This window comes from Thrips palmi, unplaced genomic scaffold (genome assembly GCF_012932325.1).
Source record: "Thrips palmi isolate BJ-2018 unplaced genomic scaffold, TpBJ-2018v1 HiC_scaffold_7, whole genome shotgun sequence".
Taxonomy (NCBI): domain Eukaryota; kingdom Metazoa; phylum Arthropoda; class Insecta; order Thysanoptera; family Thripidae; genus Thrips; species Thrips palmi.
Window position 1 is genome coordinate 3304068 of NW_023144634.1, and position 26623 is coordinate 3330690.

At 55.7% G+C, this 26623-nt stretch overlaps 5 protein-coding genes and 2 non-coding genes across 9 annotated transcripts in view; 4 read left to right on the forward strand and 3 right to left on the reverse strand.

Moving 5' to 3' along the window:
- Positions 1-1917, forward strand: part of LOC117652186 (RING-box protein 2) — a 38721-nt gene extending 36804 nt beyond the window's left edge. The window contains exon 2 of the mRNA XM_034396905.1: positions 1660-1917. Coding sequence (XP_034252796.1) covers positions 1660-1838 — 179 coding nt within the window. The 3' untranslated portion in view covers positions 1839-1917. The remainder of the gene's footprint in view (positions 1-1659) is intronic.
- On the reverse strand, positions 716-788 carry Trnar-acg. The gene has a single exon. It is a non-coding gene; the product is annotated as a tRNA-Arg (tRNA).
- On the forward strand, positions 1450-1521 carry Trnaw-cca. The gene has a single exon. It is a non-coding gene; the product is annotated as a tRNA-Trp (tRNA).
- Positions 1918-2331: 414 nt separating the features above from the next.
- LOC117652185 (cytochrome b-c1 complex subunit 7-like) lies at positions 2332-3329 on the reverse strand. The gene is made up of 4 exons (XM_034396904.1): positions 3166-3329; positions 2917-2964; positions 2663-2832; positions 2332-2586 (listed from the first exon to the last, which is right to left on the reverse strand). Exons 1-4 carry the CDS (start codon positions 3218-3220, stop codon positions 2500-2502), a joined length of 360 nt encoding a protein of 119 aa, XP_034252795.1. The 5' UTR covers positions 3221-3329; the 3' UTR covers positions 2332-2499.
- Positions 3330-3468: 139 nt separating this feature from the next.
- On the forward strand, positions 3469-7215 carry LOC117652183 (conserved oligomeric Golgi complex subunit 2). The gene is made up of 13 exons (XM_034396899.1): positions 3469-3668; positions 3935-4162; positions 4239-4416; positions 4498-4646; positions 4727-4951; positions 5045-5121; positions 5234-5354; positions 5451-5752; positions 5840-5906; positions 5985-6138; positions 6223-6505; positions 6577-6757; positions 6845-7215. The coding sequence occupies exons 1-13, from the start codon at positions 3591-3593 to the stop codon at positions 6944-6946; spliced, it is 2145 nt and encodes a 714-aa protein (XP_034252790.1). The 5' UTR covers positions 3469-3590; the 3' UTR covers positions 6947-7215.
- A 2168-nt stretch (positions 7216-9383) lies between these two features.
- LOC117652681 (vitellogenin-1-like) lies at positions 9384-15850 on the forward strand. Its single transcript, XM_034397770.1, has 4 exons — positions 9384-9492; positions 9622-12599; positions 12682-14698; positions 14778-15850. The coding sequence occupies exons 1-4, from the start codon at positions 9459-9461 to the stop codon at positions 15797-15799; spliced, it is 6051 nt and encodes a 2016-aa protein (XP_034253661.1). The 5' UTR covers positions 9384-9458; the 3' UTR covers positions 15800-15850.
- A 71-nt stretch (positions 15851-15921) lies between these two features.
- On the reverse strand, positions 15922-26577 carry LOC117652682 (solute carrier organic anion transporter family member 4A1). 3 transcript variants are annotated; one of them, XM_034397772.1, is made up of 15 exons: positions 26260-26577; positions 24765-24906; positions 21705-21805; positions 19951-20179; positions 19660-19857; positions 19136-19248; positions 18881-19046; positions 18704-18806; positions 18487-18608; positions 18154-18405; positions 17847-18054; positions 17586-17733; positions 17212-17513; positions 16952-17137; positions 15922-16883 (listed from the first exon to the last, which is right to left on the reverse strand). In XM_034397772.1, the coding sequence occupies exons 3-15, from the start codon at positions 21792-21794 to the stop codon at positions 16676-16678; spliced, it is 2325 nt and encodes a 774-aa protein (XP_034253663.1). In that variant the 5' UTR covers positions 21795-21805; positions 24765-24906; positions 26260-26577; the 3' UTR covers positions 15922-16675. The 3 variants fall into 3 exon arrangements, with proteins under 3 accessions (XP_034253663.1, XP_034253662.1, XP_034253664.1); XM_034397771.1 differs by lacking the exon at positions 24765-24906; XM_034397773.1 differs by lacking the exons at positions 24765-24906; positions 26260-26577 and adding an exon at positions 24397-24437.
- Positions 26578-26623: the final 46 nt, after the last annotated feature.

A 26623-nucleotide genomic window follows, 5' to 3' on the forward strand; every position in this document is an offset into this window, starting at 1 on the left:
GGAGGGGGATGAGACCATCTCAGCAGGGGCTCGTAACGTCTATCGAAACTCTCGCGAACTCCAGACTGTGAGAGTTGTACGGGCGGTGGGCACTGCAAGAGAATTGCCCCGAATTTTGATGTTGACACTGCCTGGGTGTCTGGCTGCATTGCCGCGTGTGTGCCGCCAGCGCCGTGAACTTGAGCCAAGGGCGAGGCGTGGCGGCGTGGCTCGTGCGCCACCACGATGGCACGCTTCACCGCCTTCTCGCGGGCCGCGGGCCGTGGGCCCCGTTGGGTGCGGGCGGTGCGGCGTCGTGGATACCCCGCGCCTCGAGGGGCTCTAGTGCCGCTGCGCTCTTGGCACTGGTGTCTCTTGGGCCGCAGTCCCACGGCAAGCCGCGGCAAGCCCATGAAAAGGCCATCCCTGCACGGCGGACTTGGACGCGGCACAGCCCAAGGCACAGCCACGGCACCCCTTGCACCCCTCCCCCGCGTTGCGTCACTTTTCTTGGCTGAGTCCGTTTCTGCGACGCGACAATAACACCCTCACCTCCTGACACGGCAGTATTCTGTGCCGCTTAAGCGGCACTTCTAAAAACAAATTCAAAGAGAAAATTGAGAAATACAATTTGGCCTAGATGAGCTGATTTACAGCGTTACGGGGTATTAAGGCAAGGCGTTGGCGTTATGTCTATAACAAACGGGGCACATCGCACTCGGGGAAAAATTTTGACCGATCCTGCCAGGATTCGAACCTGGAATCTTCTGATCCGTAGTCAGACGCGTTATCCGTTGCGCCACAGGACCGCTTGTGTGGTGGTGTTTGCAGTGTTGCACGTAAACGATGACCGCGCGGCGAACCGCGTGGTAGTGGCGTGTCAGCACAACAGTGTACTAGTGGGGCACGCCCTCCCTTCCCCGGCCCCTGCCTAACCATATCCCTTCCCAAATGTAGGAAGGCTTGGTGCGTCTCTATTTCGAGAGCGAAGGAGGCCTTCATGTTCATCGCCCCGTTTTGTGTACACGCACTTGTTGATCGCCCTGTCACGATGAAGGATGTGCTTCCCCCGCGTCATGCACTCTGCCTGAATGTGCTTAAGCTCGCGAAAAGCCATTGTGATAGACCAATCTTCATGTCACTGTTATTCCCATGGCCTGTTATCCCCATACTATCGCGTGAAGAGTTTTATTCCTTTCAAGAAGCATGACATGCGAACCCTTCTTCTATGACTTGCAAACGACCCCGAGCGCCCCCCAACTAACTTTAAGCCAGCCGAACCTTCCCGAACGCTGCGCATGTGCGGCGCAAAGCGTGGTCTCAAACAGATTTTGTTTCGAATGGCCGTCCCGTTCGCGCCAGTGTAGTGGCCGCGCCGTGGCGAGCCGCGCCAAGCGGACCGCCATCGAGCGGGGAGTTGAAGTGGGGAGCCCTGGCCAACAGGCGAGCTACGAGCTTCCCCCCTCAACCGACTCCGTGGCGCAACGGTAGCGCGTCTGACTCCAGATCAGAAGGTTGCGTGTTCAAATCACGTCGGGGTCATTGTGGGTTCCCTTTTTACTGGCGCAATTTCTATGTATTCACGAACGGTTGAACTCTTTAGTGTTTAAGCACATCGTAATTTAAGTATGGATCGTTTTTATCAATCAACTTGATAATTTTGTTTTTCCTGTGTTTCAGATGCCTGCTTGCGGTGTCAGGCCGAGAGCAAGACGGGCAGCGGAAAGCAAGATTGTGTCGTAGTTTGGGGAGAATGCAACCACAGCTTCCACTACTGCTGCATGTCGCTGTGGGTCAAGCAGAACAACAGGTGTCCCTTGTGCCAGCAGGAATGGAGCATCCAACGAATGGGAAAATAAGATCAAGATTAATATTGAATTGCTGTGGCTTGTTAATTAGGTTTATGTGGGTTTTGATAATAAAGTATTATGACTGTGACTATGACCATATTATTCGTGAGTCCTTACTCAAAACTACCTTATTTAGAAAAATTCAAGATGGAAAAAATTTTACCCTATGCATATCAGGGAAATAAATCATAAGGGCTGCGAGTAGTTTCTTTTTCTAATCACAAATTCTAATTTTTCCTGTGATTACACACCAGAAAAACAGAGTCTAGTCAGCCTGTGGACGGGTCACAGTTCAGTTATGGTGTTGTTTGCAAATGCAGAGTATTGGCAGGCAATGCCACCATTGCACAGTTCACGTCCAGGCAAGTAGGGCCGTGTAGTTTGTGGCCTCTGCTACTCCTGGGTCAGGATTAGTCCATGTAGCACATACGCAGTCTGTCATGCATTACTTACTTCAGTAGATGGGATGTGCACTGATAAGGCAAGGACAAGGAACACATGCTGTGAATTACTTGACAAGTATATTTAATTGCCTGACAGTTTCAACGTTCCCAGTAAGGGATTCCAAAAAAAGATCATGTACACAGATATTTACATACATTCATCCCGGCCTTGCCGAAAAAGTGCCCGGTAAAATAAAACATTCTAAGATTACATTGAGCTCAGCTCTCTACAGGGGGTTGTTGTCTTCCCAGTTCTTCTTCTCCGCAATTTCTTTCTCAACCTCTTCAAGGATTGGGGAAAGGTATGGGAGATCCTGCAAAACATTGTTTAAATGAGAACTTTGCTGACAAGCAGGGATGCCCAAAATAGTGCCACCTCATTTTATTTACCTCTTCAATCTTTGTCCACTGACTCTCTGGGAGGATCTGGTGGGTCATAGACAGATTAGCAGCACGGTTGGTGCGGAAAACCCTCTGGAGGTAGGTTTCTTCCGGGAGCCTCCTCAAAGCTTCAACCACTTCATCGCTGTGCTCGCTGAGAAGGTCATCCTTTAGCAGCCCTGGAAATGAGACAGAAGAAATAATTACAGCACAAATTCATAACTACTGTTAAGATACAACAGTGTGGCATAATAAAACCTTACCGTATTTGCAGTAGCCGTTTGCTTTGTACATGAACCTTTCATAGCTGCCTGTAAACCAAGCAGACAAGAGCTCGATAAATTCAATTGAAGATAGAGATCAAAACAAGTAAATGAAAAACTATCACCAGACATGATAGCAAAAGAAGTGACTAAAAAGAATAAATTTAAATCAATTGCAGAAGACATGAAAGGGAGGTTAGGTAGTCAGGTACTTGTGATTTGGAGTACTTCCTCGTCACAACAACTTACTGTACTCCTTGGGCGCCCTGGCCGCGACACTGAATAAGGCTCGGAAGATCCTCATTTTGGAAATAAGTTGATGCCTGGAGAGCAAAAGACAAAAACGGACAAATTGCCTTTGACCGTTTTCACCTACTAGATACCTAGATCTTCAGTTCCGGAGAGATGAACCGGAAACGAACCAGAATATCTCAAGGTTCATCGAGAAAAACTGTCATATTTAATGGAAAATTTGAAAGAACTTTATGTTCTGTTAATGAATAAATTCTTTTATGTCAAGTGTGAGTCTCTGTAAGTGGGGAATCTAATGCAATAGTTATGGCATTTCCGCTCTTTCCCTGCCTGGCATCTCGGGTTGTTGTGGAGTATGACAAGTGACGAGTGCGTGGTTTGTTTATTTGGTTGGTGTTCACGTCAAATCTTAATTTTTAGCCATGGACTCAGAAAACGACACTCATAGCTTACCTGATGGACCGAAGGATTTATGTTTCAGCAAATATGATTTCATGAAGGTATGTCTTCATGTTGAACTGTACTTTGTGAAGAAATTTCAAATTTTATGTTTCTAACCTATTTTTAATTTCTGGAAATAATTGGGCTTTTAAATTTTATTTTAGATACATTTTGTCTCCTTCTTATTTTTTTTGTTTCTGAAATTGCTTACAAATACTGTGTTGTTTTAGTCAATCTTTTTACTGTGATATGTGGGACACCTGTTCTTTTCGCTACTTGCTAAAATTTTATACCCACCCAAAAATCTGCACAACGTTTGTTACAGACACCCTTTTCTGTTGATGAATTTCTTCAGAATCAGCGGAAAAATGCAAACCTTGAAATTATGAGAGATGATTTGGGAGTTTATCTTAAAGTTCTGCGCTCTGCTATGATTGAATTAATCAACAAAGACTATGCAGACTTTGTAAACCTCTCAAGTAATCTTATTGGTCTCGACAAAGCCATCACCAAAATCCAAGTACCACTTGGTCAGCTGAAAGAAGAAGTCTGGGTAAGAAACTAGAAATGAAAAAAAAATTTCGCCCTGTAGAATAGTGTATTAAGTTGTTTTGGTTTCGGTTTTACAGCAAGTCAAGTCTAATCTTGATGAGGCAATAACTGAAGTATCTGAGAGCCTTGAAAAGCAACGGTTTCTTCAAAAAACGAAGAGAAGCCTTCACAGCCTCAGCTATGTTCAGCAGTCTCTCCACAATCTCAGTACTCTTCTGCGTCTTCCATCTCTTAGTTTTGAGTCTCCAAGCTCTGGTGAGACTCATGCTTATTTTTTACATTGTTAGTTTTTTAGGTCCTTCTGATTTTTCTTATTGTATGCCTTTATTGTTACAGATAAAGAGAGGGCTAATGAACAGTTGGTAGAAGCAAAACATGATGATTTTTCTGGAGCTGATCTAGTAGAGCGAATGGCATCTGAGCTGAATCAGCTGCATTTTAGAATAGGTCATTGTGAAGATCTTGTTGCTGAGGAGTACAAGGAGGTTGATAGTTTATTCTTATTCTTTAAATTTGTACATATGAACGTATCATTCTAATTTATATGCTGATAAATGTTTTACAGCGTCTGTCTCAAATAGAATCAGCACTTATGAAGAGCTTGGATAAGCTTTTCCTGGAGAGTATAAATGTACCAGATATTGTAACTATCAAGAGGTGCTTGTGCGTTTATGAAAGTCTTGGTAAAGAACGCGAAGCTGAAGAGTTATTCCAAAAGAAAGTAGTAGCCAAAGAATTGCACCATGTTATCAGTGAGGCATCTTTACAATCAAATCCTCAAGGTTTAAAGGTACATTGTCAATATTTAATTCTTCCCCTCTCTCTCTCTTACCTGATTGAAATGTTAAACACTCATTAATTGGTCATTCAATTTATGTTTCAGGGAGTGTACAGGGAAATTTTAAGTTTCATTGATAATCATATGAAGGACTTATTGGAATTCACTTCACATAGGGAAAGGTAGTTTTCTTGGCCTTACAGAATACTTTAAACGTACTGTAATATTCAGTATTTCAGTTTTAATTTCATATTATTAATTCAATTGAGACCTTCTTTTATAATTTTCTTGCAGACCACCAGCTGTTTCTGGATTCTTCTTCTTGGTTAACAGCTACTGGCCCGAGGTGGAACAGCGCCTTGAGCTTCACATGCCTTCAATATTTGCCCCTGGCAATCCTGACAACTTCTTTGAGGTATATCATTTATGGTCTTTCAGCTTACTGCCTCTTCCATTCTTTCTTCTTACTATATTTTAAATTATTTTATGTTAATAACTGATTGGCTTTCAGAATTTTACTGAAACTCAAAGTTTCTTGAACGAACTTGAGCAGAAATGTGGATCCAAGGCTGAAGTCAAACGACTTCATCAACACCCACAGTACATGTCATTCCTCCAGCTTTGGAATCTTCCCGTCTATTTTCAAATCAGGTTTCAAGAAATTGCGGGCAGTTTAGAGACGGTTTTGTTTCAATGGCCTAAAAACCTTAAATCAACCTCTGATCAGTTCCAATTATCCCCTACTGCTGCTACATGGGCAGCAGCTCAGATGTGTTGGAACTCAAAAATATTTCTTTTTCAGCTCACTCACAGGTATTGTCCTTTTTCTATGGATTCGTTTTTATTCAATTACCATATCATCAGAGATGTAAACTCCCGGTTGTGAAATTTCTCTTTAAGGTTTTGGAAACTTACACTTCAAGTTTTTGCTCGCTATTACTCATGGACCGGGGAAGTTCTACGAGAGGTTTGTATTTCATGCTTTACTGAATCTTCTATTTTTATTTTGAACAGAGTTTAATCTGTTTTACATTTGTGTTTCAAGAAATGGAGTGCAGAAGAGGTCACAAGTCGTAAATCATTTTTGGTTCAGCTTTTTTGTGACATTAAGTCACTGTCATCATCCCTGCCTGAAATTTTAGATCTGGCATTTGAACATTTTAATAATTTATCAGATTCTAGCTTGAGCCACTTCAAAAGTAAGTTGACAATCATACTCAACTCTTTTATGTTTCATTTTCTTGATGCGTCAGTAACAATATTTGCTTTTGTGAATGTAACAGGTAGTCTGCAGGAGAGTTCCGAACAGTTACTATCCCGATTACCAGCAGTTACAGAACGTATTGTATCTGAAGTAGCTGCAGTTAGTGGTGCATCTCTCCGTCAAGTTAGTGACATTCCGAGACTCTTCAGACGTACCAATCGAGATGTGCCTACTAAGCCTTGTTCCTATGTGAATGCAATTTTGGCTCCACTCCTTGACTTTCACAACACCTACAGTTCTTCTGTTAGTACAAGTCAGTTAGAGGAGTGGCTTACTTTGATTTGTTCTTCAATAACATGCCAGTAAGTGAAAACACGTTTGATAGTCCCTTTGGCCGTGAACCTGCTTCTATACCAACTTTTATTTTGAACAGGTTCTATATTTGCGTGTCAGATGTACTCACTTCAGTTCAAAAAACAGAAGAGAGCTTACGCCGTTTGAAGAAAATGAGAGATCGAGGTGCACAAGCTTCCTCAGCAGAGGGCCGTGGATTGTCTGATGATGATAAAATTAGAATGCAGCTTTCCATTGATGTCAATACCTTTATTCTAGAAGTATGTGCATTGTACTTTGTTTTTATTGCAGTCTTTTTTTTTTTTGTGGGAAAAAATACCACTAAAACTTGTACTTTTTGTTTGCAGATTGAAAAGCTTGGTGTTAAGCGTGACAATGTGGAAAGACTTATGGATCTCACTAGTCTTGTGGAAAATGCAATTCAAGGCCAGCACCAGGCTCAAAACTAAACCAGTGCCCCAAGGGGTAGTGCATTTATGGGGCCAAACACAATTGTTTGTATTACCTGCAAATTGTGAAAATTTCTCAGTATTTTCATTCCAATTTTTGTTCTAGTAACATTGAAAAGAACATGTTTAAATCATTTTTGTTATTGGATTGTTTTTGCCAAAGATGTATCAAAAAATTGGATGTTACTATATTGCTGTTATGTTATTGAATAATGTTATGATTGCTTACTGTTGTAATTTATAAATAAATATAAAGCAAATATTAGATATTTCTTTGTTCTTCAATAATTCCCCATCATCCTCTTCAGGCATTAGCAGTTGTAGTATGGTCTTTTAGACCCCTTTTATATAGGCCGATTATATACACGCAGCGTGTACGCAACAATGGGAAAATTATTTTAAAAGCCGCGTGGCTATAATATTTCATTGAACAACACAGCGGTGTCTGAAATCACAAAAGTATTATGTACACGCCCGGGAAAGGGGCCCTTTTCCCCGCCGGAAAAGGGTTTCCCGGGTACATAATAAAAACAGCTGTTTCCCCAAAGCAGCGTGTCTGCAAGCGCTCTTAAATATTTGCACGTGGAAAATCTCTTCCAACGCTGGAAAAGCTTTTTCCCGGGGTTGTCAAAATAAAGGAGGGGTTATTTTACGCAGGTGTTTGCAACTCCCTATATTATTATTTGCACTCCCGTTTTTAGGCCAGCAGGAGAAGAGATGCCTAGGAGGAAGCCGATGTGTCGCCTCGTGGTCCAGTGGATACGTGCCCGCATGCCACCCTTTTTGGGAGGGTTCGAAATTGGAGAATTTTTTCAAAAGATGCGTGCACATAATTTTCGGCACAAGGGACACGCGGCGTAGAATAATAGATCGTCGGTTGTGCAGACGCGCGTGTCGCGGTCGCCGAAAAATTATGTGCACGCATCCTTTGAAAAATTATCCAAGTTTTGAACCCGGGCCAAAAAAATGGCATGCAGGCACGCACCCCCTCGACCAGAGGCGGTTTTTAAAAGTGGAAATGACAAAAAAGGAAGCAGCGGCGGGGGTCGACGGCAGTGTCTGGCGAAGATCCGCGGCGGGCCCCAACTGCAGGGCCACATAGTATCCATTTTTTATCTTTGTTAAGCTCTAAAAGGGGAAAAAATGGGGGCTTTTATTTAAAACTAGAGGCAAAACTATCAAATGGAAAGGTTATTGGAAAACATCAGGGCAGGAAATATTTGCATTCTCCTTACAAAGTGGACGTCCTCAGGCCTTAGCAGGCGGTGACGTCGACTAAACCCACCATGGTCAGAAAGGGTATCTGACGACTTTTCAAGGAGAATGCAAAATTTCTGCCCTGATGTTTTCCGATAACCCACCCTTTGATAGTATATGCCTCTAGCTTTAATAAAGCCCCCGTTTTACCCCTTTTGGGCTGGACAAAGATTAAATTTGGTAAAGAGTTCGGCCCTGCAGATAGTGCCCGCCACGAGCCTCCACTCCCCCCTCGCCTGAAAAAACCGCTGTTTTTATTTTATACACGCTGGAAAGCTTTTCCTGCGTGTATATAATGAAAATGGCGTTATTTGCACGCCGCGTGTATTTAAGTTGCTTTTTATTATATAAACGCTGCGTGTCTATAATCACTTCGTTTGAAGGGGGTAGCAACTGGGTCTTCCCTCGTTCATACACACTGTAACCAACAGCAACAACATTGGCTGGCCTCAAGTTCAAAACACTTGCAGTAGACAGCACTTCCCTTGCTAATCTTCGGCTGAGCAAGCCTTCTTGATAGCTGCTCTTCTACGTGGGCTGGTCCCCGCATCACCATGCGAGCTCATGAGCATGAGGCGCATGTTTTACACTTGAAATGTGAAAAAGTAGTGAGACTTCATAATTTGGAAGAGTTTTTGAGACCGCAAATTAATGGCAGCAAGCAAACAAAGGGAGCAACTTCTAACATTTACCAGAAAATACAGGAAAGTTGGGGCTTCTCCCGGCAAAGGGGGTGAAGCGGAGGGCACCGAAAATCGTACCAACCCTTTCAAGTTACACAAAAATTTTCAAATCCATCCCCCCATGAAATAAAACAAATTAAAAAAAACTGAAAAATTTGACGAGAAAAATGCTTGGATTTTCAGTTTCTAAATTGAGCCCATGACTGAGGCATGCCGTCACCCGATGGGGCTGTGGAAAGTGCTAGGGCCGAGCGGGAACTGCGCAGCGCCGTGCTTCCTTCTCCGTCCTTGTCTTCCCTGTGGCCGCCACGTGCCGGCCCAAGGCGAGGAAGCGAGACGGCACGAATGCTGCGCCGCGCTGTCTGCTTGCTCTCTGTCATCGTTTTCGGGGCAGAGGCGTTCAATCCCGCATTCGCGAGGATCGCTGATGTGGTTGACCCGGTGACCCGTGGCGGGCGGCACGTGTGTGCCAGCTTCCATTTTTTTCCCCGCCTCGACACTTTGCGCCCTATATAAGGGGCGAGCAGCGCTCAGTTCGGTACGTTGGACGGTGCTATCCACTCAACGCCAAAATGATGTGGAAGTCTTTGCTTCTCGTCTGCCTTGGTGAGTCCTCTTCTTGTGTTTTCCCCCGCCTTGCTGTGCACAGGCTGAAATAATGTTGGCACTCACTGGGACTCGTTCCCGCCCTCCGAAGGCGCTCGCTAATCGGGCTTCGTTTTGTGTTTCTTGCAGTGGCCGCCGGTGCCGCCGCTTCCGCCGAGCATGGCTGGAAGTCCGGCTCCGAGTACAAGTACCAGGTGCGCGGTCGTACCCTGACCGCCCTGCACCAGGTCGCCAACCAGTACGCTGGTGTCCTCATGAAGGCCCAGCTGTCTGTGCAGCCCAAGTCCGACAACATCCTCATCGCCAAGGTCTCCAACGCCGAATACGCCAAGATCAACGAGCAGCTGCCCGCTGGTTGGGGTACCCCCATCCCCTCCAGCAAGCTGAGCTGGCACCAGCTCCCCATCAGCAGCAAGCCCTTCGAGATCAAGCTCAAGAACGGCATCGTCGACGAGCTCATCGTCAGCAAGAACGTCCCCACCTGGGAGATCAACATGCTGAAGGGTATCGCCAGCCAGCTGCAGGTTGACACTCAGGCCGAGAACATCATCAGCTCTCGCATCAACAACAAGCCCAGCCACAACTCCGTCAACGGCGTCTTCAAGACCATGGAGGACGACGTCACCGGTGAGTGCGAGGTCATGTACGACATCAGCCCCCTGCCCCAGTACCAGCTCCAGAGCCGCCCCGAGCTCGCCCCCATGCCCCAGCTCCGCGGTGACGGTCAGCTGATCGACATCGTCAAGACCAAGAACTTCAGCCACTGCGAGCAGCGCCCCGGCTACCACTACGGCCTCAACGCCCTCACCGACGCCGAGCCCGCCTCCTCCAAGATGGGCGAGTTCATGGCCCGTTCCTCCGTCAGCCGCGTCGTCCTGTCCGGCAGCCTCCAGCGCTACACCATCCAGTCCTCCGTCACCACCAACAAGGTCATCCTCAGCCCCGTGCTGTACAACAACCAGAAGGGTATGGTCGTCTCCCGCATGAACCTGACCCTGGACTCCGTGCACTCCGCTTCCGGCTCCCCCCAGAGCGTCGCCAACCCCCGCAAGATCAAGGACCTCGTCTACGACTACAACGACCCCTTCAGCGCCTCCAACAACGCTGACCTCAGCGACGAGTCCAGCTCCTCCAGCAGCTCTTCCTCCTCCTCCAGCAGCTCTTCCAGCAGCTCTTCCGAGAGCGGCAGCCAGGAGCAGCTCAAGAAGCACCAGAAGCGCAGCAACGGTGCCGACTCCAGCTCTTCCTCCAGCAGCAGCAGCTCCGACTCCAGCAGCTCTTCCAGCAGCTCTTCCTCCAGCTCTGACTCCAGCTCTTCCTCCAGCTCCGACTCCAGCTCCTCCAGCTCTTCCGAGAGCCAGGAGAACCGCATGAAGAGCGCCGCCGCCAAGCGTTTCCGCCGCTCCCTGAAGAACCAGCAGGACTCTTCCTCCAGCTCTAGCTCCAGCGAGAGCCAGGAGAACCAGAAGAACCAGAAGAACCAGAAGCACGGCCGTCGCAACAACACCGACAGCAGCTCCTCTTCCTCCAGCTCTGACTCCAGCTCCAGCTCCTCCAGCTCCAGCTCTTCCTCCTCCGACTCCAGCTCTTCCAGCTCCAGCAGCGAGAGCAACGAGTCCAAGTGGGGCAAGAACCGCAACGCCCGCAGCAACCGCAACAACACCAGCGACTCTTCCTCCAGCTCTTCCTCCAGCTCTAGCTCCTCCAGCTCCAGCTCTTCCTCCAGCTCCGACTCTGACAGCTCTTCCTCCAGCTCTAGCAGCACCAGCTCCAGCGAGGAGTGGTTCCAGTCCAAGCCCAAGATGAGCCAGCCCCCCAAGCACCCCATGCTCCCCTACTTCGTCGGCTACCAGGGCAGCAACATCGCCGCCTCCAGCCAGGTCAACGCTGTCCACGCCGTCCAGAAGATCGCCCAGCAGATCGCTGAGGAGCTCCAGCACCCCAGCCAGATCCCCGAGAAGGCCACCCTCGCCAAGTTCACCATCCTCGCCCGTCTGGTCCGCATCATGGACGTCAAGCAGATCGAGCAGGCTACCCGTGAGCTGTACGCCCCCGCCTCCAAGAGCGCCAGCCAGAGCCAGAGCGCTTCCACCAAGAACGCCGCCTGGAAGGTCTTCCGTGACGCCGTCGCCCAGGCCGGTACCGGCCCCGCTATGACCATCATCAAGGAGTGGATCGAGAACCACAAGGTCCAGGGTGAGGAGGCCGCCGAGCTCCTCGCTGTCCTTCCCGAGACCGCCCGCACCCCCACCCGCGAGTACATGGACACCTTCTTCTCCCTGATCAAGAAGTCCGAGGTCCAGAAGCAGCAGTTCCTGAACTCCTCCGCCATCCTGTCCTTCACCACCCTGGTCCGTCGCGCCCAGGTCGACAACGCCACCGCCCACAACCGTTACCCCACCCACGTCTACGGTCGCCTGAACCCCAAGAAGGCCTCCGCCGTTGCCCGTGACTACATCCCCTACCTGGCTCAGCAGCTCAAGAGCGCCGTCCAGAACGAGGACAGCCACAAGGTCCAGGTCTACACCCGTGCCCTCGGCAACATTGCCCACCCCAAGATCCTCGCCGTCTTCGAGCCCTACCTCGAGGGCCAGAAGCAGGTCTCCACCTTCCAGCGCCTCCACATGGTCGTCGCCCTGAACAAGCTCGCCAAGATCTCCCCCAAGGTCGCCCGCCCCGTCCTGTTCCGTCTGTACCAGAACGCTGGTGACGCCGCCGAGATCCGCTCCGCCGCCGTCTTCCTGCTCATGAAGACCAACCCCCCCGCCAGCATGCTCCAGCGCATGGCTGAGTTCACCAACCAGGACCCCAGCAAGCAGGTCCGTTCCGTCGTCAAGTCCGCCATCGAGTCTGCCGCCAACAACCTGCAGTCCCAGGACAACCAGGAGCTGGCCGAGAACGCCCGCGCCGCCGTCGACATGCTCAACGCCACCTACAACGGTCCCCAGTACTCCAAGGTCAACCTCGCCTCCAACGATGTCAACGAGATGAACCTGGCTTACCAGGCCGCCCTCGCCACCATCGGCAGCGACGACAGCTACATCCCCTCCGCCGCCTTCGTCAGCGCTCGCGCCAACCTCGGTGGCTTCCAGGCCAACTACCTCCGCGTAAGTACAACTTTTGCGCCACAAGAGCTCAAATCCCACTTCTCATTGAACGTACTTCATTTCCTTTCTTTCCGCTTTCCAGGCCGGTGCCATGGTTTCCAGCGCTAGCGACCTGATCGACCTCCTGGCCGAGCAGTTCCAGCAGAGCTCCAACTCCAACTCCCGCTCCCACAAGTCCGGCAAGCACTCCTCTGCCTCTGGCTCCTCCGCCTCCGGCAGCTGGTCCGCTGACAAGATCGCCAACATGCTCAACATCCAGGCTGACCAGCAGGAGCAGGTCGAGGCTAACTTCCTCATCAACGTCCTGTCCCAGCAGCGTTTCTTCACCCTGGACAACCACACCGTCGAGCAGATCCCCCAGTACCTGAAGCACGCCGCCAACACCCTCCGTTCCGGCGAGAACTTCAACTACACCAAGCTGTACAACCGCTACTCCCTGACCATGGGCTTCCCCACCACCATGGGTCTGCCCCTCGTCTACACCCTGAAGGCCCCCACCATGGTCACCGTCGGCGGTGAGGCTCGCGTCCGCACCCAGCCCGACCTCGCCAACGGCCCCAAGGACGCCGCCTTCGTCCCCAACACCGTCAACGCTTCCGCTGATGTCCACTTCACCTACGCTACCCGCACCCAGGCCAAGATGGGTTTCATCACCCCCTTCGACCACCAGCACTACATCGCCGGTCTCGACAAGGACGTCCTCGTCAACCTGCCCATCCGCGCCAACATCGACCTCGACCTCGAGAACGCTGAGGTTCGCGTCAAGCTCCAGCCCATCCAGGCCAACAAGGACTTCAAGATCATCCAGATCTCTGCCCAGCCCTACACCGCCCAGCAGAACATCCTGGACCTTACCCCCGCCCAGCAGAAGCCCATCCAGCTCCGCAAGCCCCACCAGGCCAACTTCACCGTCGGCCAGGACATGACCGGTATGGCTTTCCGTATCGACGCCGCCTGCGAGAACGACTTCGCTGACTTCGCCACCATCTACAACCAGGCCAAGAACTACGACAGCATCTCCGCCCTCCTGTTCGCCACCTCCGAGCAGAACATCAAGGCTTACGAGCTTTCCGTGTCCTTCGACCACCAGAAGTCCTCCGCCAAGTCCGTCACCCTGACCGCCTCTTACGACAACGACAACGAGGAGTCCTACGAGAACAAGAAGAGCAAGCGCTCCGCCCACAACTCCGAGGAGAACTTCGACGCCGAGTCCAAGAGCCCCAGCCAGAACGCCGCCAACCCCTCCAACAACCAGGCCAACAGCCAGGCCCGTCAGGAGCAGTTCCTCCGCCGCGCCGCCGCCGGCATCCAGGCCAGCAACGCCTCCGTCATCGACCTGTCCGCCCAGTTCAACGGCGAGCACAAGGCCCAGTTCATCGCCACCGCCGCCTTCGCCAACAGCCAGGTCGACGAGAAGGCCCGCGTCCTGGTCTACCTGCGCAAGTCCCCCGCCCGCTCCTCCGAGTACAACAAGGAGCAGCAGTTCGCCATGACCCTGACCGCCAAGATGCCCAACGTTCCCGCCATGAACTTCCAGAAGGCCCTGAACGCCGACCCCAAGAGCCAGATCCAGGCCCAGATCGCTTTCGGCGAGAAGCTCGACTCCTCCGCCTCCCAGGTCAACGCCCAGGTTCAGCTTAAGCAGACCTCTGCCCGCCGTGAGTTCGTCCGCCGCCAGCCTGCCGCTCAGCTCTGCGAGCAGCAGATGGAGAAGGGCAACTACTTCCTCCCCGCCTGCCAGAACGTCACCGCCCAGGCCAACATCATGGACCTGTACACCGCCAACATCCAGTTCGACAAGATCTCCCAGCGCGTCAAGAACGCCACCTACAAGGCCTACGCCGCCGCCCGTTACTTCGGCTGGCAGTACAACTCCGAGAACTTCGTCAACCCTAAGAACTCCCACAACAACAAGATTGAGGCCGAGCTCCGCTTCGCCCCCAACATGCAGTCCGCCAACCTGACCTTCGACGCTCCCTCCATGAGCGCCGAGTTCAACAACGTCCGCCTCAACCACTGGGCCGCCCGCGTCCTCGCCGTCCACCCCATGTACAGCCAGACCCAGCTCCTTGTCTCCAAGGCCCTGAAGGGTGGCTACCGTAAGTGTCCCACTTATAAATGTTTCGGAAATATTTTAAGGCCGCAAACTGTTCTTTACACTTTTTCTTAAATTTACAGCCATGTGCGTCGTCGACCGCTCCGCCGCCAACACCTTCGACAACAAGACCTACCCCCTGAACCTCGGCAACAACTGGCACGTCATGATGCAGTCCGTCCCCAAGGACTCCGCTGACTCCAGCTCCTCCAGCCAGGAGGACGCCACCGACAAGGTCTCCGTCCTTGTCCGCGACGCCAGCAGCTCCAACGAGAAGAAGGAGCTGAAGGTTATCCTCGACGAGGAGATCTTCGACTTCACCCCCGCCTCCGGCTACGCCACCATCAAGTACAACGGCCGCTCCATCTCCTTCTCCACCAAGGGCGCCCAGGTCCAGGACCAGTCCGGCGAGATCCTCGCCCAGGTCTACCCCATGCCCGCCAGCACCGTCAAGGTCTACTTCCCCCAGCAGAAGCTCGAGGTCCTGTACGACGGCTACCGCGTCGCCCTGATCGTCGGCCAGACCTACCGTGGTGAGGTCCGCGGTCTCTGCGGCAACTTCGACGGCGAGGAGATGACCGACTTCACCTCCCCCCGCAACTGCCTCCTCAAGAACCCCCAGCAGTTCTCCGCTTCCTGGGCTCTGTCTCCCTCCGGCTCCGTCAAGGACCAGCAGCAGAAGGCCAACCAGGCCGCCTGCTTCCCCCAGAACATCCTGTACGGTGACGTCATCAGCGACAACGAGGCCGGCCGCCACCAGCCCCACCGCCGCAGCTCCGGCAAGTCCTCCAGCCACTCCAGCCACAAGTCCAGCTCCAGCCGCAACTCCTCCCCCAAGTCCGCCGCCGGCTGCACCAGCCACCGCGTCAAGGTCATCCAGGAGAACGGCCAGATCTGCTTCTCTCTCCGCCCCCAGCCCGCCTGCAACGCTCACTGCCAGCCCGCCCAGAAGGTCGAGAAGAAGATCGACTTCCACTGCGTGTCTGACAGCTCTGCTTCCCGCCACTGGGTCGAGATGATCAAGAAGGGTGCCAACCCCGACTTCAGCCAGAAGGGCGCCAACAAGTCCCTCAAGGTCAACATCCCCGAGAGCTGCCGTGCCTAAGCGGTGTGCCCGACTGTAGCTTAGTTCAATAAATATGATTTGAAGCAATAATATCGGTTTTGTCATATCTGCCCCTATTCCTTTTATGTCGAATCAAGGAACAAAAAGAAAATAAGAGCACGTTTAGATTCTTAAAATAATATTAATTTATTTCATAATAACACAGCCAACACACAGTTTTAATAGTAATTACTATTTTGAGCACAGATTAATAATACTGCATCAAAATATAATGAATCGGCTACAATTTTTTGCCAACAGAGACAAGGAACAACACAAAACAGAAAAATACCAAAACATATTACATCTTGGGTGAATTTTAACAAACATTTTTCACAACCATCCGCTTGAAAGAGGTGACAAGCTACAGGTAACTTGCTTACGAAAGCGTATGATCTAATATCACATCATCAGACCTGGCACTGTTGATAATACTGAGGAAAATTATTGAAGTGGAATTAGTACTGTTTAGTTGAGGATTTCGGCAGACTTTTACTTCGGTGCGCCATCACAGACTAGACTTGAACACGGTGCTTCGCCCCTCGCTGCTGCAAGACGGGGCAGACAGGGTCCAAGGCAAACAATTATTTTTTATGGTCCCGCATAGTGTATCACAAGCGTCGCCTAGAGTGAAAAATCGATCACTTTCGAAGTTTTACAATTTCATCTGTTTTGGCGAACGTCAAAGAATAGCACAGCTTTTCAAGTTAGAGGTCCATAAAATCTGAAAATCGTGCGTTAAAACAAATTTTACAGAAATTTTCTTAGCTTTCTGATTACGTACAAGTATCACGTCTTAAAATAAGCCGCAGCGGCCTCGCGGGCGAGACTCGGCGGCTATCACAGCAAAAATCCAGAGTGCCGGGGCGGCTTCAGCTACGCGGCCTCCACGTCGCCGCGCACGTCCGTGACCCCCGTGACCGTGACCGCGGCCGTGCCGGCGAGGCTGTCCACCGGGATGCCCTCCTCCAGCTTCTCCTGGGAGCTGGCGTGCAGGCCGCTGGGGGGCTTGTACAGCCGCCAGGCCAGCGTGAAGAACAGCAGCGAGCACAGCTTGACGACCACGGCGAGGGCCAGCATGTACCTGCGGGGGAGGCGGGGTTATTGCGATGTGTTTAGGGCCTTCCCTTCGGCTGCCGACGCGACACGTACCTGCTCATGGAGAGGTTGTCGTAGGCGATGCAGCTGCCGCCGCCGTCGCACGGGTCGTGCCGCCACAGCGCGCACGTCTCGTCGATGAGCAGGCCGAAGATCATGGGGGCGGGGATGGTGCCGAGCAGGCGCACCTTGATCCACTGGATGCCGAGCGCGAAGGACCGCTGCTCGTCTTGGACGACCCTGCGGAAGAAGAGAGACTCATTGAGCGCCGTCCTGGGTTCGAATACCGCGTTTCCGCGCTGATTTTCGCTCACCGCAGCGTGGCGGTGAGGGCGGGCATGGTGATGAGGAAGGTGAAGAGCATGGTGACGAAGGCCAGCGCGATGAAGACCCACAGCAGGTCGCAGCTGGAGGTGCAGGGCTCGTTGATGGCGTCGTACTCCACGCCCTCGCTGCTGCCGCCGCCGATGCTGCGGTCCTGGAAGGCGCCCGCTTCGCCGTCCTCCTCGGGGTCGTCGCCGGGGGTCGTGTACCGGCGGCGTCGCCGGCGACGCTCCACCGGCGACTCCAGCGGCGCGGCGTTGTACGCGTTGACGCACGAGCAGTCCGAGTACACCTAGAGCAGACCATGGTCACACGAGGCTGTCTGCAGCGTGGTCCCTCTGGCCGGCACGTTGACGGTACTGACCCTGGCCGCGTCCAGCATGACCTCCTTGGAGCAGCCGGCGTGGCAGGGCGAGTAGTAGAGCACGTTGTCCGCGCCGCACACCGGGTTGTAGGCCGCGCCGTCGCACTGGCACCCCGCGTTGCACGCGCTCTCCAGCTTCGGCGTCGACCTGCGACGTGGAAACGCACAACGTTAGTTCCAATTATTTGCGGTCCTTGGCGGCATGTTTGTCCGCCAGCTCGAAGTGCACTGTGTGCGAAGCAAACAGTGTCGTGTCCTTACAGGCTGGTGGCGTTGTCGCCGTAGCCGCGGGTCACGCCGGCGAAGGCCACGTTGGGGCACGAGATGACGAAGGAGATCGCGCAGAGGACGCCCAGCCCCGAGGCCAGGATGCACAGCTTGATGATGGCGGCGCAGTTGAGGGAGAAGCGCTTCACCAGGTAGCCGCCGAGGAAGGTGCCCCCGCCGCCGGCCGGGACGGTCACGAGCCCTGCGGACAGCGCGTCGTAGAGGTGTCCAGCGCCTGGAGGGTAGGCAACAGTGTGCCTTGGTGGCCGCCTGGCTGCCTACCCTCAAGGCGCATACTTACCCATGAGGAGGGCGGCGCGGCTGGCCGCCACGCTGAACTGGTTCTCGATGAGCTTGGGCAGGAAGGCGGCGAACCCCGACAGCAGCAGGCCCTCCGAGGCGCCGGCCAGGTTGAGGAAGAAGAAGGCGGGGTTGGCGATGAGGGCGCGGAAGGCCTGTGGCAGCTCGCGCAGCTTGCTGAAGGCCTCCGTCGTGGACGAGCTGCTCACGCCGTGCGCCTCGGACACGCGTTCGGCGCGGAGCTCCGCCGCGCCTGCAGCAGCAGTAGTAGTGCGTGTCAAAGGTGGCCGGTGCGTTTCGCGGTCTCTCGAATTCGGAAAGCAGCAAACGTTACCGGGCATCTCGAAGGGGAACGCCAGCAGCGGGATGGCCAGCAGGAAGCACAGCAAGGCCGACACGATGAAGCCGATCCACCACGCCCCCACCCACACGTTGCTCAGCAGCGTCAGCCCGATGCTGGAAACGACAACGCCACATCGTAAAACGGGAAAGATGAGCAGGAATTCTAGCCCTGAATATTCGATTAGCAGTTGTCAGTCTTGGAGCCTTACTCTGCGGGGTCGACGACGAGGAAGTCGGTGTAGACTCTCAGGAGCTGGCCGCCCAGGACGTACCCCATAGCCGGTCCCACGACCGCCATGGTGTAGAAGATGCCTGCAACATTACAAATTCAAAATGTCCCAAATATGCCGCGGAAAGAATGACTCTCGAAAGCGACTTGCACGCACCCAGGTACACGGAGGACATCTTCTTGGACACGTTCTCGTCGATGAAGGTGACGCCCAGGGTGAAGAGCGGCGCCGCGCCCGCGCCGTGCAGCAGCTGCCCCAGCAGGAACAGCCACATGTAGAGGGCGGTGTCGCTCTGCGCGTGCGCCACGTCGCACTCCGCGGTCTGAGGCCGAAAGGCGCCGAAAAGCGAAAAGGGGGTGAGCGCGGTGTTCGAACCCAGGACTCGGGACTCGTCTGGACGGCGGGACTCACCGCGTCGGTGGGCAGGGTGGAGTTGGCGGTCCTGCACGTGTCCTGGCGGTGCACGGCGCCGCGGTAGGGCCCCGCCAGGAAGTGCGGCGAGGCGAAGAGCAGCGAGCCGCAGCCTGCAACCAGACGGCCATCGTGTCGGGGAGGAGCACGTCAAGGCGGGGCGCGCCTGCCGGGCGGGCAACCCAACGGGCAACCCAACGGGCAACCCAACCCACTCGTCTCTGTCTCTCTCGCACTGGTGGCACGCAGGGGAGCGAGAGAGACAGAACGACAAGTGCGCGCGCCGCGGAATCGGACCTCTGCTCCTGGCATCGCCGTGGGCCGCGTGGGCCGAGGCAGTGCAAGGACGAATGCGCTTGATATTGCATTCACTTAGCACATTTTTCGGACTCCTTTCTTCGCGCCGGAATGTTTCGCACCGGATGCCCCGGCTACCGCGAGGTCCGCCGTCTCGGGCGATGACTCAACTTTCCTCCTGGCCTCGACGGCGCCGCCCGCTGCCCGCCGCCCGCGCCTCGACTCACCCATGAGGACGATGCCCCAGGCGATCCAGCGCGGCTTGGAGGCGCCGGCCCGCCCACCCAGGTACGTGACGGGCACCAAGCACAAGAAGGACGCGATGTCGTAGCCCCCCGCCACCAGCCCGGACTGCGAGGAGCGCAGGCCGAAGCGCCGCTCAATGGTCGTGATGACCACGTTCACGAACCCGTTCACCACCATGCCTGCAAGCCAAAATGTAAACAACACGAGGTTTCGAACCAACGACCGCGGACACCGCGCGCCGTCGCGCTGTCCTCTCGGCCATCATAGCACACCTTGCACTCCGCCGGCCCAGCACAGCCAGAAGAGGATCCACTTGGACGTCCGGAACTGCTGCATCCACCTTGGCCGGAGGCAGCCCCAGCCGCAGGCCAGGTCATCGCCGTCCGGGTCGTCGCGTTTGGCAGGCTTGGCCACCGCGGCGGTACCCACCACGCCGTGGCCGTTCTGGTTCTTCTCCGGCACCATGGCATCCTGCTTCGCGCGAGTCCGGCTCACGTCCTCCTGCAAACAACAACAGTGCCGATAACACACAGCGATAGAAAAACAAACAAAACAAAAAATACAGCGGCTGACCGAAGCTAGCTGCTGCAAAAGTCAAACAGCCGCGTCTGTTGCGACGCCTGATCTTGCGGCGTCCTTGCGTCGTTTCAATCCGAGAATTTGCATCGGCCGATCGGCAGCTTACAGTGGGCGTCCATCTCGAGACAGACTCGCGGTGCCACACGCATTGACTTGATGTTCGTTTTTAACAACAGTTTTGAGTCAACAACTTGAGGTAACTTGGCGATTTTTTGTTTGCGAGTGTGACGGTTTTGTCTCGGGTAGACAGGCCGCTTAGCCTGCCGTTATGCTAGTCGATCCCCTGGACTCTACTCGGGTTCCCTCGCCCCACCGCCCGCTCCGTCACGTCCTCCTGCAACAACACAGTGCCGCACACGCGATGCAGGAAACAAAAAACAGCGGGCCAACAGTGCTGAAAAGAAAAGCCGGTTTGGAGGCGCCTAATTTTCCGCCCGCGTTTTCAATCCAAAATTGTCGCCGATCGGCACTCGTCACCGAACGACGGGGTGACCCACAATTTGGATTTCTTTTTCAAGAGCAACCTTGGGTGGTAACTTGCGGTTCGTGTGCTTTGTTTAGCGCCCCTCTGGAGCTAGCGTCCTGGACTTTCGGCCGCCCCACCGCCCCTCTACCGGGCCCACTGTGCCGAGGCCCGCGACACTCAACACCACGCACTGCTTTGCGAGTCCGAGCGCCGCTTGTCTCTGTCTCTCTCGCACTCGCGGGGCGTTCCGTTCAAGGTGCGAGAGGGACGGCGACGAAACGTCGTGCGGTCACTCCGCCGCCCACGGGCGCTCGCCGGGGGGCGCCAGAGGGGCCGCCGATAAATCACCACCGGGAGGATTTTTAATTCGCACTGCCTCACCGCCACGGCAACGAAAAGGAAAATGCACGACGGCGGGGAATCGAACCCGGGCCGAACCGAGGTGAACGCACGCGAGAGCGCGTTCAGTGCGTGGCCCTGTCGCGGTGCGCGTCGCGGTGCAGGCTGGACCAGACTGGATCTGGGCCGGGGCGGCCGGGCCGCCGAGACACGCAGATGAGGGTCTCGACCGCCACGCCCCGCGCGCCCCGCCGCTGCTGCAGGTCACTGCCACGTTGGAGTGCTCGTCGTCCAGGCGCGCGTCCAGGCCACCCTCTCGCCCGATTTGCCGCTTATGTAAGGCCACCGTTGCGCAACGCCTTGTTCCCGCGGCCTTCTTTCCTTCTTTGCTTCTTTTTTGCGGTCTATTTGAGGAGACCAACTCGCGCTAAGCTAATGCGCACCGCGCGGCACAGCCAGGCACAGCCTTGTCGCGTCGTTGCCGGGTCGTCGGGTTGCCTCGCATTATCATCTTGCCGCCGCGGTCCTGGATGTCTTGTCTCGTCGGGATCGTTTCATCGCCCTGTCTCTCTCGCACTCACTGCGCGCCCCCTCTGAGTGCGAGAGAGACAGAGCGACGAAGGGGCGTGCGACATCGCTCACCTGCAGCTCGTCCTGGGTGGCGGAGAAGGCCGGGTTGGAGACGCCCAGCTCCACCGCCGGCGGGTCCATGGCGCCCTCCTCGGGACTCATCGCGCGGAGACCTGGAACAGATCACAGAATGAAGAAGAAGCCCAACAGAAACCGAAGCTCCTTGGCGGAGCGCCTGGCGGCGCGAAGGTAGGCAATCCGCCAGTTGCAGACAGGCGAGTCGGGCGGGACTGCCTACCCGGCACTGCGCAGGCGTTCCGGAGTCCGGAGTGTCCGCGGCGCGCTGGCGTGGAGCCCGCCCGCCACCAAGGCCGCCACCATGATCCCGACCGTCTGCCTTCGCCTGGGCCGTGGTCAGCACCGCCTTGGCAGCGCCCCCTCGGCGGTGACCCGCATGCACCGTAAAGTGTCCCATTGCCGTGCTGCTGGGACCGCTTTCGGGACCGCTATGCGCTCCGTGCGTCTTAATGGCCCTCTTCGGGATGCTCTTCGCGTCACTCTCTGAGTTACGGCAGTTCCATTCTTGACCCGCGGCGTGGGAAGTCACCGCGCACTCCGGACACAATCACTTCAATCAGTGCGTGCGTGCTTGTGCGGTGGTGTGTGTGTGTGTGTGTGGTGCGTGCGTGCGCGTGCGTCTTTGTGTGCGTGCGGTGCCAATTTGTCCCTGTCGTTGTTCGCCACGCCGATCATACGCTGCTCGCGGTCATTACAACCGCGTCGCCGACGTGGGCGTCGACTATGGATTCCGCGAGCGCTACGCCGCGCTACGCTACACTGTACGGCCGGCCCGTCGAGGGCGTTCACTGCGCGCGCCTCGTGCCTCATCGCCCGGCACGGCACTACACCCGAAAAAAAAGGAAAAGGGGCCGATTTGGCGGCGCGTTGTTGTTGTGCTGGCGTCCGCCGCCATGACGGCCATGCCGCGTCGCCGCCGTGGCCGCGCTCCGGATGCACGGTGCCTTGCCTTCCATCCCAGTTCGCGACTCCTTTCCCTGGCCGCGAGGCGCCGCGAGGACTTCCACGGAGACAAAGAGGCAGGGAGGCAGTGCCGGCTTCCGTTGGCGGGGCGGCGCGGGGATCGCGTGCAGTGGACCGGAAAACGGAGCCCGGAGCGCTCCGGGCCGCCGGGCCACGTGCAGCGGCACCACCGGGCTCTGTCCGTCGCTCTGTCTCTGTCGCACCCATGCGGCGTCCTGCCGGTGCGAGAGAGACAGAGCGACCAAACGACCCCGGCTGCAAGGCATCGTTGTCGTCGCTGCTGCCCGTAGCGCGCCCGTAGCCCACAGCAGCAGACTCATCCCGCACACTGGTGTCGTCGCACTGTCTGGCCGGACCCATGCGACGCTCCGCCGGGGTGCGAGACAGACAGAGCGACGCACAGTGGGCCAGAAGCCGGTGGAGGCGGCCAAAACTCTAGACGCGTTTTGAGCTCCAGAGTCGCTAAATGGGACTCGAACCGAACGTGTGACCCCACCAATGGATTCCTCGTTCGGAGAGCAATCCACTGCTGGGGTCACACGTTCGGTTCGAGTCCTTCTTAGCGACTCTGGAGCTCAAAACGCGTCTAGAGTTTTGGCCGCCTCCACCGGCTTCTGGCCCACTGTGCGACGGAGCAGTGCGGCATCGCCAGCATCGCCCTGCCTGCAGCGGCGGCGGCTCTCAAGCTGGACGCTGGACTGTTACGAGTCCAGACCGCCCCGACGCTTCCTGGTAGTCAAATCAGGCCAAATTATGTCGCCACGCGTGCACGCGTCTCAACGACCATGCACTAGCAGGCCGATTCGCAACACCGTTTTCGTCGCCTCTGTCTCTCTCGCACTCGTGGGGAGCTCCAGAGGGGTGCGAGAGAGACAGAGTGGCGAAACGGCCCTTGGCTCGGCGGGTGTGACGAGCGCAGCGCGCACTAGGGCAGCGTGGCGGCGTGGCGGCGGGGGCAGTGCAGTGAGAGTCCCGTGTCCCGGGCGAGCAGGTGGCGCACAGATAACGAGTTGTGGCGAGAAGACAGCGAGAGTACACAGTACACTTTGGCCAGCCGGTGCCTCTCACTGCATTGACAACACCGGACGCGACTTTCGGATTCAGGGGAGTGGCGTGCACCCCGAGCACGCCGTGCACGCCGTGCGGCACGAGGAATGCACGCCGAAGGGCCGCCCCGCCACCGGCCCCGCCACTGCGAGCGGCACTGCCACAAACGGCGCGACGACCGTGCCGCTGGAGGCGAGTCGTTTTCGTCGCTCTGTCTCTCTCGCACTCATGGGGCGTCCCGTGCGGGTGCACGAAAGAGACACCGCGACGAAGACGACTCTCGGAATCGGCCTGCAGGGTGACAAAACGCGACGCCAATTATGCGCCGCCCGCGTAACAGTAAGTGCGTGATGAGAATGCGACGAGCGGACGGACGGACAGACAGACAGACAGACAGACAGACAGACAGACAGACAGACAGACAGACAGACAGACAGACAGACAGACAGACAGACAGACAGACGGACGCTGGTAAAGGTTGCGCCACGCACGTGGTCGCGTGCTCCAGGCCGCGGACACGTGCACGCGTCTCGCTGCATTTTATTGTTTCGCTCGTTCGTCTCCTTCTCTAGAGGGTCTGTCGGAGAGAGAGGAGAGAGAGAGAGAGAGAGAGAGAGAGAGAGAGAGAGAGAGAGAGAGAGAGAGAGACAGACGCGGCGTCGATGGCGTCCTTCACCTGGACGAAGACGCCGCGCCGCCGCCACCGCCGCGCGCACCAGACTGACTCACGGCCCGACTCCGCTCCCAGACTCCGAAGAGTGGCTTCGTCTCTCTCGCGCCTCCACGCAGCAGCCCATGAGTGCGAGAGAGACAGCGACGATAGCACCGTTGGCGAGCGAGCGCGGTACGGCGCTGCAGCCTCCGCGAGGTGATTACAAACGGAGCGTCGGCGACGACGTCGTGGTGCTCTCACCGCCACACTGTCACACTCCGCAATCGGTCGTCCAACGCGGTTCAACGGCACACCGGCGGGCAGCCTAACTCCGCCCCGCCCAGCAGCGCAGCGCCCTCGGGAGGCGTCGACAAACTCTTGCCTTTAATTACCCCTTTTGTTGATGTTGTTGTTTGGGCGGTTGATGGCGCGTCGCCTTGAACGCCGCCTTTAATCCCACTCGACTTGACGACCCGAATGAGGGGCTTCACTGGGCGTGTGTGTTTTCTGATTCCGTTCCAGATTCCAACCGACCTGCCGGAAAAAAGTCACGGAAGCGAGAATGTAGATGAGTGCGAAGTTTGGGTGTCTGAGAGTCTGGGCCTCTGTGTGGTCATTTGTCTCCGGTCGGACTAGTCTGTCCGTAAACAAACGGTAAAAATAAGACGACTGGATAAAGTTGCGTAACGGAAAATCCTCATTCGCGGAGGGAGAGAGAGGGCGCCTCGCTGCTGCTGACCACTTTGCGGGCACCGGGCAGCGAGTTACCCCATTACCCATTGCCCTGTCTGTCTCTCTCACACTTATGGCGCGCCCTGGAGGAGTGCGAGAGAGACCGAGCGGCGAGCCCGCCGTTCGGCAGCAGCTGGCCGCAGGACCACGCCGTAGGGAAATATTATTTCCAGCAGCGGACCGTGAGGCTACATCCAACCTGTGCCCTGCTAGACCGCCGGCACGCAAGGAGTGCCAGTCTCTCTCTCTCTCTCTCTCTCTCTCTCTCTCTCTCTCTCTCTCTCTCTCTCTCTCTCTCTCTCTCTCCAGCCTCGCCGGGCGGGCACGTCCGTCGTGGCATGCACGCCAGCCCGGCAGCCCGGCCCTCCTGGCCGCAAATTTGGCGGAGCCAGGCGGAGCCCACCGCGCCGCGCTCACCAAGGCGCCGTTTAAACCAACCGGTGGTCTGCAGCGCAGCGTGCGGCAGCGGTGGCCTGCAATTTCTCGGTCGTTGACGTCATCATCACACACACGCACACACACTCGCAGAGTTGCCAGCTGTCTAGTGCTTGAACGCGGTGCTCGCATCGCCTAGTGTGAATCGCAATGACAGAAGCACCTGGAGCTGATGAGGTCTCCGCGCACTGGGCCGGCCGGGCCGGGCCGCTGCAGTGCAGACTGATTCCGAGAGACCGTCGCTCTGCCTCTCTCGCACTCATATGGCGTGCCGAATGGGTGCGAGAGAGACAGGGCGAGGGTCTCTCGGAATCGGTGTGCAGGACCTGCCCTGCCTCGGCGCGGTCCGCGCGGCCTTCCCTCGCGCCGGCTGGCCCAATCGGCTGGCCGGCCGCCACCAGTCCGCCACCTTGGCACTTCCCTGCGCCGCACTGCGCCGCACTGCGAGTCGCTCCGTCTCTGTCGCACCTGCGCGAGTGCGAGAGAGACGGAGCGACGGCGTCGTAAACGGCGCGCGTTATGGCCGATATGTTGATAGAGTTCGGAAGTCTGCTTTTTCAGTTTCGCTTCTTCCTGCGAGACACGTGTTGTGTTGCCGCGCGCTGCCGTCGGCGCGAAGCGCGCAAAGATCCCCGAGTCTTAGAACTGTCGAGCGCCGCGTTGACTTCCTCCAGCCATTCTTGCCTTCGGTGGCCCGGCTAGGCCCGGCCCGGTCCTCACCTTGGTCTTGGTGCTCGTTCCGCCCGCGTCCGCCAAACACAGCAGGTTTCCCACGTCAATCAGCGCGTTCCGTGTGTTCCATGGCGCTGACACGGCGGCACTCTGCCGCTACATGGCGGACCGCGACGCGAAGGGCTCAAATCACTGCGCGACCGCCAGCGACGCCCGCGTGGAGTCCAGCTCGGAATCGCGCACTGGTTCCGTCGACGCACTGCTCTGACAACACTGCCGCCGTTCGCCAAGGCTCGCCGGCCGGTGCGCGCTCTACGCGCTGACGGCGTCGTTGGCGGCGGCGGGGACGCGACGCTCGCTAGAGCGCGGCCGCGGGCATACTAAAGGCCCCGCGTGCCCCGGCGTGCCCCGC